This window comes from Dermacentor silvarum, chromosome 2 (assembly GCF_013339745.2).
Source record: "Dermacentor silvarum isolate Dsil-2018 chromosome 2, BIME_Dsil_1.4, whole genome shotgun sequence".
In the NCBI taxonomy this organism is placed as follows: Eukaryota; Metazoa; Arthropoda; class Arachnida; order Ixodida; family Ixodidae; genus Dermacentor; species Dermacentor silvarum.
The window spans coordinates 222110303-222129669 of NC_051155.1; the positions used below are offsets into that span (position 1 = coordinate 222110303).

Below are 19367 nucleotides of genomic sequence, written 5' to 3' on the forward strand. Positions count from 1 at the left end.
ATGAATTTCCAGAATGACACTAGTTTGGAGATATGCGCCATCAAACTCGCAGTAAAAATGCACTGCTGTTCTACGTCTTCACCAAAATGCTGTTTTATACATTGAAGCACAAAAGTAACTGGAACGCCCATGTATTTCGTCCCACACTTTGGGAAATAATATCTCGAAACTAATAATATTCTCTTGAGGTCGATGTTTTAAAAATGTTTTCAAGAACGTTTTGCCACAAATGTTTATTCCGTATTATATAATATTCCGAGATGTCTACAAGCCTTTCAAGTCATTTCAAGTTTTCTAGCAGTTCTGTTTCACAAGTTGGTGGCATACTAATGAAACCCGCGTGGTCAAAATAAATCCCAGAATTTAGTTTTAATGCAAGCAATAAAATTAGATTTACTTTAGATGGCAACTGAAATAAATGAAACGCCTTTGGAGTGCTCGTCAACTTTCATTTCCACGAGGTAGGTGCGAGTAGCACATCCAGGATTTCTGCAGGGGGAGGGGGGGGGGGGGAGTCAATTTTTTTTTTTTTTTTTTTTTTGGGGGGGGGGGGGTAGCAAGCACTGCATAATATGCAATTTCCTTGCTTTAGCCATAGGAATCCCACAGCAAATAAAATGACTATTGATTATAATATTAATGACACCAAGGATGATGACGATGTTTATTTCTTCAGCATTTTACTCAACGTAATTTAAAAGTGAATGAATAAATACAAGACAATGATAGTGTTTTTGTTCATCAGAAAAATTGGACCTCAAGCCACCTCCGGAATTGTAATGACAATGTGAACAGAGCACTGATGGTACACGTTGGACTGGTGGGGCTGGACGCGTGGTGTGTGTGGGGCACAGTGGGGGGTAGCTAACTCGGCCTCAGGGAGGGTGGAAGTAGACCGCTTCCCCCCCCCCCCCCCCCCCCCCGGTCGGTGCGCCACTGGTATGTGCATTGGCGTACGCGTGCGTAACCCAATGGTACGGACGTGTAGGGCTTTTCTCACGAAATGCGCACTTCATATCTGCGCCCTGTAATGAAGAATTAAATCGTAAACTTCTTGGTCCAATATGTGTTCCTAGGGGCCGGGGGAAAGCCGGACGGTGTTCAAAACGACGCCATGAGTCGTTTTCGGCTTTAAGATCGCTTTCAACGCATGCAATCAACAATAGCATGGCTTTCGAGATTTGTTTCTGTTACCCGCAGTGCAGTGGCGTGGCCAGAAATTTCTAACACATGAATTTCGAGGGGTGGGGCACAAGCACTGTCAGTGCTTTGGCACGGTGTGCTACACCCTGGCTACGCCACTGCCCGCAGGAAGCCGTTACTGGGGCCGATGCTGATTGCTTGCATTTGGCCAGGTTGGTTTGGCTCTTTTGAGAAGTAGGGCGTGCTTTTGAGCACTTTTGAGCTACATTTGACATTCGTTTGGCAGTTTTTAGTCGACGCCATCTGGCAACCTTGGCACGCAGTCAACATGTCGGACGGTGAGGATGACTTTATGTGCGACGATGAAGAGGACTATGACCTGGTATGTAGATGTGTCATTAAATTTTGCAGGCTTAGCGTCTCACCCGAAAAACTGACGATGTTAAAGTCACATACGTAATCACGTTCCGTGTCTTGCTTCCAAAATCACAGACTGATAAACACTCATTTTAGGCCTAGCACTGTGCCGGTGTTCTGCATGGGCCGTTTTGTGTTGACAGTGTGCGAACTTTCATCTCTTCCTGTTCGCTCTGCAATAAGTAATCAATATTTAATTTCGTGCCATTTGTCTGGGATTGTCTGTTAAGTGATATAAAGTTTTAGTCGTCAAGCGTGAACACTGCACCGACATTAAATCTCAACCCACTGTTGTGTTAACGAATGAATCGATGTCGGAGGATCACTTTCGGGCGTTACCTTTTCGCTCGACATAGGTTTACTTCTGTAGCATAAACACATAGTAACATTCTGCAGTTTCTCGCGCAGGCTGGTTATCAATGATTGGTGTGTTGTGTCAGTTTAGGTCATAACAGCTGTCTTGGCACTAGACGACGATCGTAAGCACCTCTGGCAGCATCGACGCCCATCGCATGTGGCGCAATTAACTTTGTTCCCTCAAGGCAGACAACTTGGCGCGACGTAATAGCCTCACGGTACTGATTTGCTTTTGATGCGTAGGAATATTCGGAGGACAGTAACTCGGAACCAGACGTCGACTTGGAAAACCAATATTACAACTCGAAAGCACTCAAGGAGGATGACCCGATGGCAGCCCTTGTCAGCTTCCAAAAGGTAAGCACTCAAAGTTAGCTGCTGCGCATTTTTCTGTACTTGTATTCGAATAGAGACGTTCTTGAACCCTATTTCGCGCTTTTGATCTTTCCTAGGTTTTGGACTTGGAGCACAACGACAAGGGAGAATGGGGATTCAAGGCACTTAAACAGATGATCAAAATAAACTTCAAGCTGGTAAGTCATTGTCCCTGTGGGATCCTTGTAAAATCTAAATATAGGTGGAAGTGTCAGCTTGTTATTGGTGCTAGTGACCATTTCTTCAAGGGAGCATGCTCCCTTTGCTGCTTGTGCCAATGAACCCACTGAACGAAATATTCTAGTGAATGTTGGAGTGATCAGTTATGACTTGCGTGGGAATTAGTGGTGCAAAATGGCTATATGTCATTTGAATTATTTGTCTTGCAGTCAGCGATGGGGTTATGCAGGACTTGGGTACACAGAGTTCCAAGAGGTGTGAAGAACTATCATTGGCATTCTAAAGCTCAGCAAACAATGGGTTATTTAATTAACTGAATAGAAATGAAATTATAAAATGGGAGGAAACTCTGCAGTAATTTATTCGAAGTTTAGCTAGACACAGAAAAAAAAAAAGTGTTTTGCTGTAGATCGCTTGCACATGACATGACGTCAGTATATCATATTCACTGCCATGGGTGACCTGCTTTCATGGAGAAAAGAAAGCTTAGAAGCCCCTGCCCTACCATCTGTGTTGAAGAGTATTGGAGCCGCACAAGGTGCCAATTGACGCAGCTTGTTACCATGCTAATTCCCCAACATGGCACCTAAGATGACATCAGTGCAAGCCATCTTTATAAAGCCATTTGCATTATTGGTTGACGTAACTGCCCATTACTAGGTTTGTGTGTAAATGAAGGGAAGTTAAACTTTCTTTTTATTGGGTTTTCCATCGTAATATCAACGAGTAAACTTGTACACTCACTTTTGTATCTTTATTGTACCTTTTAATATTACTTGCAATGCAACTCACATGAAGTGCATAATTTTGAAGTACATAATAATATCCTCATCTTACAATGATGTGTTCTAAGTTGCCAAAATGTGCAGGTATATTGGAGCAAGAATTGCATGTGTGCTCACGCTAAGCAAGTTTTGTTTTTTCATTGATGCACAGGGCAAGTACGAAGAGATGATGACGAGGTATAAGCAACTACTCACCTACATCAAAAGTGCGGTGACGAGGAATTACTCGGAGAAGTCAATTAACTCAATCCTGGATTACATATCCACATCCAAACAGGTCAGTGGATGTGTGGAGCATTGGATTTTCAGCACTTACTTGACTTCATCTGCAGGAAGAAGCTCTTTTGCCTGCATTGGCACATGCCAAACTGGTTTTGCAGTGACATGCCCAACTGTATAGGTGTTTCCTGTCATGTGCTGCAGAAGCTGGATAAAAAACCCTTGTGGCATATTGTCACGTAGTAGTGACGCTGAAGAAAACAGTCGCAAAACTGTGAATGACGAAACGGAGTTTATTCGGCGAACCTGTGCCCACAAAAACAAGCTGCACCCGAAGCACAATAATAGCGGCGAACACAGTCGGTGATCGTCAAAATCTGATCAGCGGCGAAACGCGTCGGCTTTTATACATGAGTCATCGAAGGTTCCAGATTAATCCCTGGTACCCGCGTGTCTTCCAGAAAGTTCTAAACAATTCACTTCGCTCATACAATCAGATTACATGAGCGCCGGTGACAAGAGACAACGGATGGAAGCATTAATAACATTCGAGAAATTTCTGATACATGCAGGCGCGTCCTGTACCTAGCGATAACGTTTAACAGCCGGTGAAAAGCGGTCACCGGTGAAAGGATAAACATGTATACGTGTCAATACCCTCCCCTTGAAAAGCATCGTTCCGATGCTACAGACACAAAAGCGAAAACAAAACCACTCATACAGAGAGAGAAAAAAAAGCAATAACAAAGCAACAAAGTATCTTAAGTTCGTCAGCGGGCGTAGAAAGGCTTAAGACACCACATGGATGACTTCAGGTCGTGCCCGGCGCCGCTGTGATTGGGAAATGCCGTCTGGCACAACCTCATAGTCCAGTGCGCCAATACGTTGGATGATCTTATGTGATCCGAAATAGCGATGTAACAGTTTCTCGCTAAGTCCTTGTCGGCGTATCGGAGTTCAGACCCAAACACGGTCGCCGGGCTGGTACTCGACATAACGTCGTCGAAGATTGTAGTGTCGGCTGTCGGTCCTCTGCTGGTTCTTGATGCGCAGGCGGGCGAGCTGTCGACCTTCGGCACGCTGCAAATAGGTGGCAACGTCGAGATTTGTTGTCGAGATCGAGCAACGTCGAGTACTTGTTTTTTATGTTTTGTGCATGCAGTTTGCATTTAATTACTGCATACGCTTCCTAGATGGAGCTGCTGCAAGAGTTCTATGAAACCACCCTGGAGGCCCTGAAAGATGCAAAGAATGACCGGCTGTGGTTCAAGACAAACACGAAGCTAGGGAAGCTTTACTTTGACCGAAACGAGTTCAACAAGTTGGCAAAAATTTTAAAACAGTTGCACCAGTCATGCCAGGTAAGAGATTTGTGCTTCTTGTTAGTACAAAGAAACAGTTGTGGTTTATATACAGGAAACCTGCTGAGCCGCACCACACTCGATTCGTGGACTGATTCTGTCCGTCATTTGAATCCAGACATCAAATCCCAGTAGAATTTTATTCATTCACACCCCAAGGGGACCACTAATGTGTTTAAATAAAGGGACTTCAAACTAGTGGGAACCCTTGTGTTGCAAAAACTACAATGCCTCCACAAATTAGTGCATAGCAGCCACATAGAATGTGCTTCACTGCACACTACAAAGACTGCTTCAAAACTTTTTGGTGATGTGATGCCAAGTCGTTGCGGCAGGGAATTCGCGTGAGAAAAAAAAATTCAATCTGGGAAAATAGAGGGAAGCTGCAAGAAATATGAATATGCAGTGTGCATTTGTGTTAATCGATACTGACGTACATAAAAAGGGAATGCATTATAACCTTGGTTGTGTTCACAGCACGCCAAATCAATGATGCATGCCACCTACAGTAAAACCTCGTTAATATGTACCTGCTTAAAACATACTGACAGCTTAAACATAGTTCTGATGAATCCCTGATAATGTATTGGCTGACCGCTTAAACCCTAGTGGCTCGTATAACTACTGGTTAGTGCATAACAATTATTTTTTGGCTCGTCAAGGTTAACTGTGCCGCCTCTACTTGCGGTGTGGCCAACACCATGTTGTCACAAAATATTGTCCACCTTTTCAGAAAGTAATGAGACTCGACGACCAATGATTCCTGCTTCGGCATGAGTGTGGTTGCGCCTATGCAGATAATCATAGGAAATGCATGGAGCACTGTTGGCGGCCTCAGCAAAGTATATAACCACCAATGGAGGCGCCACTGTGACTTATTGCCGCCAACCTTGTCGCGATTACCCGCCGCGGTTGCTCAGTTAGCTAAGGCGTTGCGCTGCTGAGCACGAGGTCACGGGATCGAATCCCGGCCGCGGCGGCCGCATTTCAATGGAGGCAAAATGGAAAAACGCCCGTGTGCTTGCGTTGTAGTGCATGTTAAAGAATCCCAGGTGGTCAAAATTAATCCAGTGCCCTCCACTACGGCGTGCCTCATAATCAGAACTGGTTTTGGCACGTAAAACCCCAGAAAGAAGAACCTTGTCATGATTAGCATCTTCTCTATCTGGTTGACTGTGCGTGTGTAGTGCATAGCGTCGTCATAGATAATCATAGGAAATGCATGGAGCAGTGTTGGCGGCCTCAGCAAAGTATATAACCACCAATGGAGGCGCCACTGTGACTTATTGCCGCCAACCTTGTCGCGATTACCCGCCGCGGTTGCTCAGTTAGCTAAGGCGTTGCGCTGCTGAGCACGAGGTCACAGGATCGAATCCCGGCCGCGGCGGCCGCATTTCAATGGAGGCAAAATTGAAAAACGCCCGTGTGCTTGCGTTGTAGTGCATGTTAAAGAATCCCAGGTGGTCAAAATTAATCCAGTGCCCTCCACTACGGCGTGCCTCATAATCAGAACTGGTTTTGGCACGTAAAACCCCAGAAAGAAGAACCTTGTCATGATTAGCATCTTCGCTATCTGGTTGACTGTGCGTGTGTAGTGCATAGCGTCGTCGTAAGCCTATTGCTCCTATCTCATGGGCGATAACCCATAAGCGCCGCTGTTCTCTGCCACCTCCTTGAGTGGGACTGCTTCAGGTGTGCGTTGCTTTCAGAAATGAAAGCAGCCCACCGTCAGCGTGTTGGCTCAACAAAATACGCTCCACAGGTGCTGGGCCTGTGCACAGCCAGGAGTGGTGCGAGCATGCAGAAAGCTCACTGCATAGACACTCCCCGAAACGCAGGCATACGGTCTCTTTCAGAGATAGTTTCACTGTCACGTGACTTGGCACTTTGAAGTATACTGCCAACAGCGCTCTTGGCACTGTGCTTAAATAGCGAGCTTACAAGCTCCAGAAATGATGTCGTCTGTATACATGCACAAGTGCGGTGCCAAGTCATGCAAAATCTCACAAAAGCAAAACTATGTCTCTGAAGTGATTGCCTGAGCATGCTTTTTTAGCAAGCATCTCGGCACAGTCACTGACCTTAGTGACTGCATGCGCTTAGTAGAGGACGCACCGCACACAAATTGCATTGGATGATCAGCACTTTGTGGCATCAAGTATCCCGTTTTAATGAAGCGGCGGGGTTTTGCTGAGTAGCAGATCACTGTACAAACGCTATCATTGAATGCTGGACGAGTCATCTGCACAGCCCCCATGTTTGCCACGGTGTTCTCTGCCAAACTTTCTAAATGCTCCTTTGGTATTGCCGAAATTTTTCCAGTGCTATAGGGAAAAAAAACTTTTTAGTGCATATTTTGCCCATCATTTAAGGTGGCATCGTAATGATATTTTCGTTAGATACCGGCGGCACACGTCTTAAGATGCAAATTTGTATGTGAAGGTTAATGAAGGCTACCGTTAAGTGCCTATTTATGGCGCATTCGTGCAAGGTACATATTAAAATGGTTTTAATATATATGCATCATTCATGCTAATAAGAGTGTTTATTTGCCTAATTGACATTCATCCAGCTTTTCGCTTTATGAGTGTTGCAATGCTCAGTGTTGGCCACCCTATCAAGGATGTCATGCTTGGAAAACTTTTTTTAAGTTCTCGCTTGTGACTAAGATATATTTACAAGGTTAGTTTCAAGCAAGCTGTGATTTGAATTGCTGAAGAAATACGGACAGCATGCAAAATAGCAGAACGAAGCGTAGCTGAAGCTGTCGTGCTGCTATTGTGCATGCCATGCTGGGGTCACATGTGGCATGGTCACATTGTGGCATGGAGAAATGACTCAATCGCTTGCACTGTGGTGGTTCCTGCTGCAGGAAAGAACATACTACTGCATGTGCAGTGACTCATTTGATACTGTGATGTGGCATTACAGATCTGCGTTCTGATACCAAATTTCTGTAATAAGTGATAAACGTGAGCATGGAATTGTGTTCAAATTAACTATTGCACATCATGTTTTAACTGCTAAGTTTCTCCAGCTTTGATGAGACCCAAGAATCTATTTGAATTATAGGGATTCCACAGCTGTACCATAGACCCTTATCTGCTTCATGTGGCCACAAATGTAGTTGTAGTCTGAGTTTCATGTCCTAATGGGCTGTTGGTCATAGAAAAGGAGAAACTGGTGCAGTGGAACCTCGATTATACATCCCCTGCTCGTGCGACGACCCGCATTTTACGACGAATTGGTTTTGGTCCCGGCATAACCCCCATAGAAATAATCTATTAAAAACCGCGATTATACAACGCAATTTTACGCTGACCCCACCTCGTATGACGCCTCTGTTGCTACCATCTGAGAAAAAAAAAAGAAAGAAAAAAGCCCTAAGCAGACGCAGGCTGGCGCATGAGCTTACTGCAGCCGTCTGATAACGGGTGCGCAGTACCGTATTCACTCTAATGTAACGTGACCGCCATTGTAACGCGAGGGGCGACTTTCCAGTCACGCGAAATAATAAAAATAAAACCAGGAATGTAACGCGAGATGAATGGAAAAAGAAATGGTACCTTTATTCAAGGAATTGCAATTCGGAAACATGTTCTCTTCACCCATCATCATCGTCTGAAGAGGAGACAGGGCTTTCCTTGAACGATATTCACGAGCGATCACTTTCGTGGATAGTTTCACTTTCACGAAATTTCACGTGACTCGGCACTGAAAACGTCCCCACCAAGTGTTTATGGCGCTGTCCTAAGCACGCTATCAGTGCCAAGAGCGCTGTCGGCCGTGTACTTCGAGGGGTTCAGTGCCGGGACGAGCAGAGTCTCGCGAAACCGAAACTATCTTGAAGTGGTCGCCCAAGAATCTAGTCGCCTTCCGTGCCGTCAAGCTTTTGTTTGAGATTTATGTACTTCTTCAAAGACCGCACGGCATTTCATTCGGGGTCAGTACCAGGCCACTTTAGGTTCCACAGAGCCTTTCCGACTGGCCTCACACTTAAAGGGGGCCTGCTGCTGGTCCCGCCATCTGCAATTCGTCGACGTCGAAACACCGAGCCGCGGACAAACTTTCCCAGCTCCTTGGCCATCAAAATTGCTCGTCTCTCGAAGCGGCCGTCTTACCGAATGCGCTGCGTCGCCACAACGTTGCGAATGAACAGAGTCGAACCGCAAAAGGCCGTAGGGTATTGCGTCATCTTAACCAGGCACAAGCACAGCGAAAACAGCGTCGATTCTAATCAAAAACAAGTTCAGACTTCGGTCGACTTGTATGTGGATTGGATCGAGGCGTACAGTTACAGGTTGCCAACTGTAGCGCTAGAAATAGCGGGATTTAGAGCATTTGTTTTAAAATGGCCAATTTTGCTGTTCTTTGACTGTAACGTGAGGGTTGAGTTCAAACAAAGAAAATCGTGAAAAATATGTGCGTTACATCAATAAATACGGTAATTTATTCATAATTTAATCTACCTTCCTTGGAGCAGTGGATGTTCATGCCGCGGGCTTATTCAGGCAGTCTGTACCCATTATTTGGGCAAGACTGAGCATCACTGCCTATATTCTTGTTTTTTTTTTTTTTTTTTTTATACGACGGTTTTGTCTGGTCCCTTGAAAGTCGTATAATCGGGGTTCCACATTGAGATGGTCTGATGAATTGCTTTGTCTTAGCACTAAATGAGTGTTTGTCATCATTCTTTTTCATGTGATGGCAGACTGATGATGGTTGTGATGACCTGAAAAAGGGGACACAGCTATTGGAGATCTATGCATTGGAGATTCAAATGTACACGGCACAGAAGAACAACAAAAAACTGAAAAAGCTGTATGAGCAGTCGCTGCACATCAAGTCTGCTATCCCACATCCATTGATTATGGGAGTGATTCGTGAATGTGGTGGCAAGATGCACTTGCGTGAGGCCGAGTACGAGCGCGCACACACAGACTTCTTTGAGGCATTCAAAAACTACGACGAGTCGGGCAGCCCACGACGGACCACCTGCCTCAAGTACCTTGTGCTGGCCAACATGCTTATGAAGAGCGGCATCAACCCCTTTGACTCCCAGGAGGCAAAGCCCTACAAGAATGACCCTGAAATTCTTGCCATGACCAACCTTGTCAGGTATGTCACTGTTTGTTGCAACTGTTAGGGGTGCCCATTCTTTCTGGACTTGAAGGACCACACATCTTCAAATGTAATTTCGAAAACCTCCAGTGTTCTGGCTGCTTACTGTATTTACCCAATTTTAATGCACACCCAATTCTTGCGGGCAATGTACGAAAATAAAAGTACACCTAAATGTAGCATGCGCCTGATTTATAAAATAAAAATAATCATGTCCTCATGTTCGCAATCGGAAAGAAATGAGACGTGCAGAATCCATCTTCGCAGAAGGGAAACATTTTTGTTAATGAGCTGTCATAATGAAAGTGCCGTGTCATCATCGCCGCTTGCGGTTCATTGGCCACAGATACCAAGCATACAGGGGCGATATTCTCGAGCAGTCACTTTTAAAGATAGTACTATCACTTCACAGGACTCTGCATTGGATTGTCGAAGTATGTGTCCGGCAGCGTTCCTGGCACTTTGCGCAGATAACGAGCTTGCACAGTGCCAGAAATCCTGGCGGCCGATTATGCCTGTGGATCCAGTGCCAAGTCGTGCTCAAACTTACGAAAGTGCTACTAGTATCTCCGAAAGTTAATAGCTGAAATTGCCGCTCAAGGGATCGTAGTTGAGCACAAAATGAATCGGCAGCGACGTTCACGAAATCGTGCTCCGTCACGATTTTGTGATTGTGATGACGCTCTCTCTGACAGCTCTGATGGTAGGCTGTCGCCAATGCCACGAACGCAGTGTTGGTCTTGTATCCGATTGTAATGCGCAGATAATTTTCCGACCCATTTTCTCTGAAAAAAGCTGTGCGTTAGATTTGGGTAAATGCGGTAGCTTATGCATGCTGAGCTGTTCGCTGATAGTGCTTGTTCTGAAACGAACGCTGTTTACATGGGGATTAAGAGTGACATAGTATTAGCGTGAAGGTTGCATCTCTTGAGCATAAAAAAAAATATCTGTTTTTGATGGTTCTAAAATTATTGCTTCTTGAGGTGGCCTCTACAGCTATCATTGTCAAAACTCTAAGCCAGTCACTGAATGTGGCCAGGTGAAGTGTGACTGGTTGTTGGTTCAAAGAAACCATTGCACCATCTTCTGAGGCCTTGTATGTGAAGAAAAGGCAGCTGTCTTCACAGATGAAACTTAAATGTGACACCTGTGCTCTGTAAAAGCTAAAGCAATTATAAGTGCCATGTGTGTATTGAAATGGGAGTTTTTTGTAATGAGTCATAATCATTGGAGCTAGTGACCTAATGCTTACACACGAATGTCTTTGTATTAGTGCTGATGTTTCACTAGTAATGTTTATTTGAAACAGATTTAATGTAATTAGCATGGTTTGTTTTGCAAAGTGTGCCATGCAGAAGGCATACCGTATTTACACGATTGTAAGTCGACTCGAATGTAGGTCGACCCCCCCCCCCCCCCAAATTGCATGTCGCAGAAAGAAGGGGGGGGGGGGGGGAACCACGCTAGTGCATTCACACAAGGGAAATTTATTGATGGGGTTGCTAAGACTACTCATCGTCACTCGAGTCGACCTCACTGGTACTGCTGCCGTCATAGCTGCTGCGGTCCCACAGCACGTCGTCATCAAGTCAGTCCGAGTCCACACTTCGCGAACGACCGCACCACGACATCGTGAGGTACAGCCGCCCACGCAGAGAGGACCCACCCACACACAGTAGCCAGGGAGGCCAAATTTCCTCGCGCTGAAGCCGCCACTGCCGTACCACACGTTCACTGACTCCAAACTTGCGTCCCGCTGCGCAGTTGTTAGTTTCCTCGGCATGGAGGATAGCAGCCCATTTGAACGCTGCTGTGAACGAGCGCCGAAAGTTCTTGGCACTCATGACGGGCGCGACGATTCAGCACAACAGCAGAAGTGACAGATGCGTGCGGCCGTCGAAAACAATCGTATCTCAAAGAAAAGCTCTTCCGCCAACTACTAATACCCCCCAAACGACGGCTCATCTGCCAACTACCATACCCCCCTAACGGCGGCTCTTCCGCCAACTACCAATACCCCCCAAACGGCGGCTCTTCCGCCAACTACCAATACCCCCCCAAACGGCGGCTCTTCCATGATCGATGCTCCCACAAGAGCCGTGCGCTCGTGGTGCGCGCAATCAAAATGTATGCAATACGGTAAATTAATACGCTACGCTTCTACCGTAACCATGGAAACATAGGTGCAAAGTTGTAACCACGCCGTAGCGCCCCTGATTTCTTGTTTCTCTTGCCGCTACTAGCGGTACACGGTTTGGTTTCGATTCCAAGTCGACCCCCCAATATTGGATTGTCAAATTTGAAAAAATGAGTCGACCTACAATCATGTAAATACGGTATTTCAAACATCAGTGTGTTTGAGGGGGCTAACGTGGCCAAAGCTATCTTATATCTTGTTATATGTTCTACAAAAGTGGCAGTTTGGGAGCATTTGTATTTCATAACGGGTTTTCACGAATTGGTGAAACTGTCTCCTGTTTCTTCGTCTTTGTCTTTTTTTTCACTAATTCTGAGTTGCGCTAACTCATAAAAATGTTGTACAAGACGACTGAGATTGAAACTGAAGGAGCAGTTTTCGAACTATACATTGCATAATTCTGCATTACTGAATTTCATATCTTGTGGTGCATCAGAAACAACCATGGTTGAACCAATTGGGACTATACCACACATAATGATCAGCCACTACGTGCAGCAGTGTCGCGAAGCTCACACAGGTTAACGACAAGGTCCATGTAAGATCATGCAGAGCATGAGTACAGAATAGTTGTCACGGGTTTGTTACAAGTAGTACATAAGGTTTACATGATAGCCTGATAAGTTGCTGTAGCTTTCACTACAACTGTCCTGAGGATTCACCCAGGACACTTACGATTTCTTAATAGGAGTTGTCGGTTGTTGTCAGAAGTTGTCAGAAGTGCACATCATAGTGATGGAAGTTGGTTGTTTTCAAAGAATTGATAGGGCCATTCTGTGATTGTAAATTTGATGGTTGGGAGAAAATCAAATTGTAATACGTAGTGCATTTTTGACCAGTTATTCTTTACAACTACATACAACATGGAATCAGTGCCCTCTGCCAGAAAATGTTTGCAGTACTGTTTTGTGTATATTGCCTGGTAATCGCCAATGCACAGGACAGTTGAGCTAGTTGTGGGAGGGCATACCCAAAAGTAATGAGAATGTTTTTTCTAATTCACATATTTCTTTGAACATTCAGAAATGTTAATCATCATCGTACAACTATCCCTGGAAAACAATGGACCTGCCCCACCTCCTTATCCATTGTTCAAAACTGTTCAGCGACTCCTACAAGCTCATGTCCTTCAATGCTTCCGTCGTACACTTCTCTGCGTGCTCCAGATCTTTAAAACTCTCCCCTTTATGGTCTCATTTATTTTTGGAGATGGCAAGGGACAACATAAGGGTAGTATAAAGATAATGAGGTAATAGTATTGCCATCTCATTTTTGTCAGTGTACTGTACAGGCAGTGTTGTGTAGGTGGGAGTATTGTCGTAATGCACAAGCTGAGCTCTTTGCTTTGTTTGAACTGTCTCACCTTGCGATGCAAATTTACAGTGGACCGGCTTTCTGATATAAAATACTTTCCCAATATTGAACAGAACTTGAAGCACACACGTGGTTCTTTAACAGTCCGGCATTGTAAAACTGACGCAGGCAGCGACGGAGGCTAAAAATAAGCAATGCAGTGAGCGGACGAAACTTTACACAAGGATGCAGCTTGGCTAACTAATGGAGACTATAGCGTAGTATGCACATCTAGTGGCACTTTTCGGCAGTAACTGCCCTTTCTGCATCAGTAAAAAAATTCTTGTTACTCTTGGGGTGTTCCCCCCCTCATATTTTGCTAAAAATATTGCAAGCATAATTAATGTGATGTCGTCTTTGCAGTGCCTACCAGAATAATGACATCAGTGAGTTTGAGTTAATATTGAAAACCAACAGGAGAAACATAATGGATGACCCTTTCATCAGAGAGCACATTGAAGGTTAGTGGAAGCATTATTAGAAAACCTAATTATGTGGTGCTATTCTGTGTCTTTACAGTTTCACTTTTTTTTTTTTCTTTACAGATCTGCTTAGGAACATTAGAACACAAGTCTTAATAAAGCTCATCACACCTTATACTAGGATTCACATACCTTTCATATCAAAGGTGGGTTTTCTATATTCATTGCTGATCGTTTTGTGGCTCTCTTTACAAGTTTGTTTATTTATATTTATCTTTTCTTAATTTTTTCCAGGAGCTCAACATAGACTCAAGTGAGGTGGAAAATCTTCTAGTATCCTGTATCTTGGACAGGTGGGCATCTTGTCATTTTTTTTTTTCTCTGTTAGGTAATGTGATGTACTACTGTAGTTCTGAAACTTGTTCTTCCAGCAGTGACCTGGAAAATGGTGGTTTTGTGTGCAACTACTTTGTTCTGCTTTTCTGCATCGTGGCCACTATGCAGGAAGATTACCTTTGACAAAATTTGTTGTAAAAAATTGTGGATGCCAAACATTCTTTCTTGCATCCCTGCTTTGTTCTGCTGGAGTACGTGAGCAGTTAGAAAACAGACTTTTCAATAGTACCGCAACTAGCTGGTAGCTTGTGCAAAGTCTGTCAATCTTTTGCTAAACTCAACATTGCAGCAGCCTAAAACAGCTTGGGCAGTGGTTGTAATGTGAGGCCCATAAAACTTGTTGTTGGGCAAGTTGGTGTTTGCTTAACAACATATTGTAGCGCGAAGGCACAATTACAAAGAAGAGACACGGACAGGTTACAGGTGCTACTAACAACTTTATTCATATGACGGCGAAATACAGTATATATACTGTTTGTTTCCAGCGTGCAGGCGCACCAGCCACATCTGGCAGTCTACAGAGGGTGATTATCAGGGCTAGCACGATCATTTGGAAGTTCTAAAGAAAGTAAGCTCTGCGTTGTACAAAACAACAGAGGTCTGACTTACACAAGCACTACCTTTTTCTTTTATGTAAAACGCTTCCAATAGCTGGTGTGCGGTTTTATCTTTACTCCTGCCCAGGATCTTTACATCATGAATTCTTGGAAGACAAGGGCAGGCTTTACAGTGCGCTGAAAGATGCGCATTCAAGTCTTTAGTCATGTTATTAGCATGCTCCCTCATTCGATCATTGACACAGCAGCCAGTTTGTCCTACATGGGACTTTCCACAACACAGGGGAATGTCGTAAACCACTCCGGTGGTGCACCGCACGTAAGATTTCACATGTTACACTTGGCAGCCTATTTTAGAGCTGCCCATTATGTGGGGACACAGTGAAATCCCCCTGTCTTGTGGTAAGTCCTATGTAGGACAAACTGGCCGCTGCGTCGGTGATCAAATGAGGGAGCATGCTTAATAACATGACTAAAGACTTGAATGCGCATCTTTCAGCTCACTGTAAAGCCTGCCCTTGTGTTCCGAGAGTTCATGATTTGAAGATCCTGGGCAGAAGTGAAGATAAAACCGCCCGCCAGCTATTGGAAGCGTTTTACATAAAAGAAAAGGGTAGTGCTTGTGTAAGTCAGACCTCTGTTGTTTTGTACAACGCGGAGCTTACTTTCTTTAGAACTTCCAAATGGTCGTGCTAGCCCTGATAATCGCCCTCTGTAGACTGCCCGATGTGGCTGGTGCACCTGCGCGTTGGGAACTGTATATATACTGCATCTCGCTGTCTTTCGAATAAAGTTGTTAGTAGCGCCTGTGAAGTGTGTCTCTTCTTTGTAATTGTGCCTTCGCGCTCCAATATGCCATTAACCATAATGTCTTGACGCTGTCAACTTTACGATGTGCTGGCATTCTTTTATGAGAAAATTCATTTACTTCTGGGACATTCTGTTATACATCAAAGCACTTAGGTCTTTATGCTTTTCAGTACTTTGGTGTTAAGAAGGCAGTGACTGCCATCACATGTTCTCGTTTGTATTGCAGATATTTTGAGCATTAGCTTTTGTTGCCAGATTTATGATCAGCATCTGAATTAATTTTGTTGGTTGCACAAAACTAAAGAAACACAACTAAAGAAATTATTTTATGCTTCTTAGATGCTATCAGGAGATGTTTATGTATGTATGTAATTATTTACTTATAAACATCCTCAAGGTACATGTAGTACATTATAGAGGGAAGAGGCAAAAACAATATTCATATAAATAAATAATAAAGTATAGAAAATTATTACATTTTATCTCTTACCTTTGTTGCATACCACCTTTTCTCATGTCATTCCACTTGTTGCTTTGCTTCGGAGCAGCATGATCCAGGGTCGCATCGACCAGGTGAATCAGGTTCTCGAATTGGACAGCAAGGGCCAAGGTGCCGCCCGGTACAATGCGCTGGACAAGTGGACGGCTCAACTTGGGACATTGCATCAGACCATCGTGAACAAGATCATGGCGTAGCATACGGCTGGCCTAGACCTCTGCCTCTCAAGCTGCGCAAGTCCTTGAGTGCAGCGACCACATTGTCCACCTAAGAATGCCTTCTCTTCTTGGCGTCCACTTGAGGTGCAACTTCTAAATCCTATCATCGCCGGCTCTGTGGCAGTGGCATTGTGTCAGGCTGGCACCTCGATCCTTCCTGGACTTGGGTCTAGCAACACTTGCCAACAAAGACCTACAAATTGTCCACCTGTTGCTGTGTCTCACACAAATTACAGGCATACGAGTTTAATTCAAGCTTGTGCACCGATGTTTTTCTTTTTACATGGGATACTTTCCTGCTGGAGAAGCAGAAGAAATGAGCGTACCATGCCAAGTGTGCTGGTGGTCTATGGTCATCATGGCAAGCGCATGTGATGATGCTCTTTACATTGCTGTAACTTTTAAAAATTATTCCTGTGACCCTCTTCTGGACATATTGGCAATGTTGAATCTGCCATTTTGCCTGCTATGGTTTGCTCAAGGCATGACCATGTTCCCCCCTTCTCAATTAGATCCTACAGAAATGTATGGCGGGATTTGACTGTGACGAAAGGTTAAAAAAAAAAAAAAAAACCACTGATGACCTTTCAGATGGCTGATAGTCACTTTCGCCTGAGTTCACTCATATTTAGCTTTCTGCACTAGTGCTGCAGAGTGCATATGGGGACACCTTGACCTTTGCAAACCGTCACAGAGCCCCGCATCTGCTGCTACGCACAGCTTTCGAGTGTGTGTAAATCGTGTTACAGAGTAGGCAGGATATGCCCATGTGTGTTGAACCAGTTGCTGACACATGTTCTAAATGCTAGCTCACTTGGAACAACAGGAGTCCCTTTTGTCGTGCCTCTGATTTTCACCTATTTTTTCCCCCACTTTCCCCAGCAGGAGCAAAATACTAGCTTTACTTTTCTTTTTTTTTTTAATCATTGAAGGTGAAGCAAATGTGGAGCACTTGTGCTGCTTTTAACTTGTGCTGTTTTGCTTGAATGCATCGGCATCCAGTGTTCTGTTCACGTTCTCACATGTCCTTGTTTTGTGGATAGCATTTTTCTTCTGATCTGTTGTTGGTCTTGTCTTGTACATAACAGTTTGCCAACAGGACAGCAGAAACGTTCGATGGTTCTGGCCTGTTGGCAGTTCGCCTCCTTCCATGCTATTTAAGAGTGAGTGATAGACTGCTTGGGTTTGTAAAATAAATGCTGTGCCAGAGAGTTTTGACAAGGTGTGGTCATGTGTGTGTTCTTATTTCTTTTTTTTTTTCCCAGAATCATGAGGCCGTTTTTTTTATGTGCTAACAAAGAATTTTATTTGCTCTTTCAGTTTTTGGTTATGTGCGTTGTAAGAAACAAACAGCCAGTCTTTGCTGCAAATCATTCTGTAGGGTATTGCTTGATACCAGAGTCCATCTTTGCGGCAAAACATCCTTTAGTGTATTCCTTGGTACCAAGTGAATGGATGGCCTAATCTGAAAGATGAGAAACACTTGTTATTAAGTGATCACGTTGCTTGCAACCTCATCATTTGGCCAAGATATGTTGCCAGAGCTATCTTTTGTATGTGGTGCCTAGATGCAGTGCGAGTGTGCCATTCTTAAAAATGCTGCCTGGAAAAGTCTTGAAAGGCATACTCAGGGTGTCTACCAACCGGGAAAACGGAATTCTGAGGGATTTTGAATATTCTGGAAATACTCAGGGAAAACTCGGGGAATTTGTGCCTCTATCAGGGAATAATTAATAGGGATGGGCGAATATACAGTATTGTCAAATATTCAATCGAATAATTCTATATTCGTTATTCGCTTTGATTTGAATTCAGGTATTCGATATTTTCTAATTATTCGGCGCTCCCAAATAGGCAGCCAAAAGCTACGGACAGGCGGTACACATCTCGGAGGCTATGTCACGTCATGGCTGCCATACATCAATCATAAATCTCAAAGGCTATACGTTTTTGCATTAAAGAGCCTGAAATGTGCGACGCAGAAGAGCAGAAACGGCGCTAGCGCACAACCGAAACGAAGCGGCGGAGTCCGCATCGCCGTAGTCAGCAGCGGAAATCGTACGTGAATGACAGCAACGACGGAACGCTTCGTGCCTATTTGCGCCTTTATTGCGTTTACCGCCGCGCATAACAACGCGTTGGCCGTGGGATTTCATAGTCGCCACCTATCATCGCGTCGATAGCTGCCGCGGTTTCTTTCGCAGCGGTTGCGGCAAAAAGTCTCATTTTGACTCAACATGCACGTCGGCCACGTGCCTAAAAAGCTGCGTAGTGGCCATCCATGATCGCATAGATAGCGACCGCGATTTTGTCTGCAGTTGTTGCAGCGAACATGAGTTTTTTTCTGACTCGGTGCGTGCCTAGGCCGAGTACGGCCACGCTAGCGGCAAAAACGCATGCGTCATGCCACGAGCGGCGAGTTGTCGTGCGTCCGCGCCTTGCCGCGAAGTCCACCGTGGCAATCGCGTCTAGCCGCGCGGTAGGGCGATATGATTTCGCGCGCTCTCGGAACGCAGAATCACCGTGAGCGAAAAGGGTGCGATCGGACAGTGTCCAGAAATCCCTACATAGAACCACGAGAGACGACGATCGTCGATTGATAACCCGGCGCGGAGCTACGGTAGCGGAGCGGCGGAGGTCCGTTTGCCATTGGCTCCGTGACGTCACCCTCGTCGCTTTCGGCACCCTCGGCTAAAGCCGTAAAACCCCCGATTCCTGCCGCTTTTTCCGCGCGCGCGGCATGACGCGCGCGTTTTTGCCCCTAGCGTGGCCGTACCCGTCGACGCGTTCATAATCGCGACGATTGCGACAAACAGTTGCTTCGGTTTGACTCGGTGCAAAGCTGTCGAGGATGAAGAGCACCGGATACATCGCGATGGACGTGCGATCTGTTGGCGGTCAGCTTACTGGCGAAAAATAATCGGGATGTGTGCGCGGTAGTGCAAAGCGTGTCGCAA

The 19367-nt window shown here is 44.9% G+C and overlaps 2 protein-coding genes across 3 annotated transcripts in view; one reads left to right on the forward strand and one right to left on the reverse strand.

Moving 5' to 3' along the window:
• The first annotated feature begins 1365 nt into the window (after positions 1–1365).
• On the forward strand, positions 1366–17631 carry LOC119442703 (COP9 signalosome complex subunit 2). The gene is made up of 10 exons (XM_037707670.2): positions 1366–1525; positions 2161–2274; positions 2370–2450; positions 3409–3534; positions 4670–4837; positions 9549–9955; positions 13872–13969; positions 14054–14136; positions 14225–14283; positions 16242–17631. Exons 1-10 carry the CDS (start codon positions 1472–1474, stop codon positions 16387–16389), a joined length of 1338 nt encoding a protein of 445 aa, XP_037563598.1. The 5' UTR covers positions 1366–1471; the 3' UTR covers positions 16390–17631.
• A 69-nt stretch (positions 17632–17700) lies between these two features.
• LOC125943304 (uncharacterized) overlaps positions 17701–19367 on the reverse strand; it is a 36369-nt gene continuing 34702 nt past the window's right edge. For both annotated transcript variants that reach the window (XM_049662327.1, XM_049662326.1), the window contains exon 7: positions 17701–17875. In XM_049662327.1, coding sequence (XP_049518284.1) covers positions 17871–17875 — 5 coding nt within the window. In that variant the 3' untranslated portion in view covers positions 17701–17870. The remainder of the gene's footprint in view (positions 17876–19367) is intronic.

Bases quoted from the DNA above. Each gene is read 5' to 3' on its own strand.
- LOC119442703 (XM_037707670.2), top strand. From the start codon at position 1,472: ATGTCGGACGGTGAGGATGACTTTATGTGCGACGATGAAGAGGACTAT. The intron at 9,956-13,871 runs GTATGTCACTGT...TCGTCTTTGCAG, and splicing joins GCCATGACCAACCTTGTCAG to TGCCTACCAGAATAATGACA. The intron at 14,137-14,224 runs GTGGGTTTTCTA...AATTTTTTCCAG, and splicing joins ACATACCTTTCATATCAAAG to GAGCTCAACATAGACTCAAG.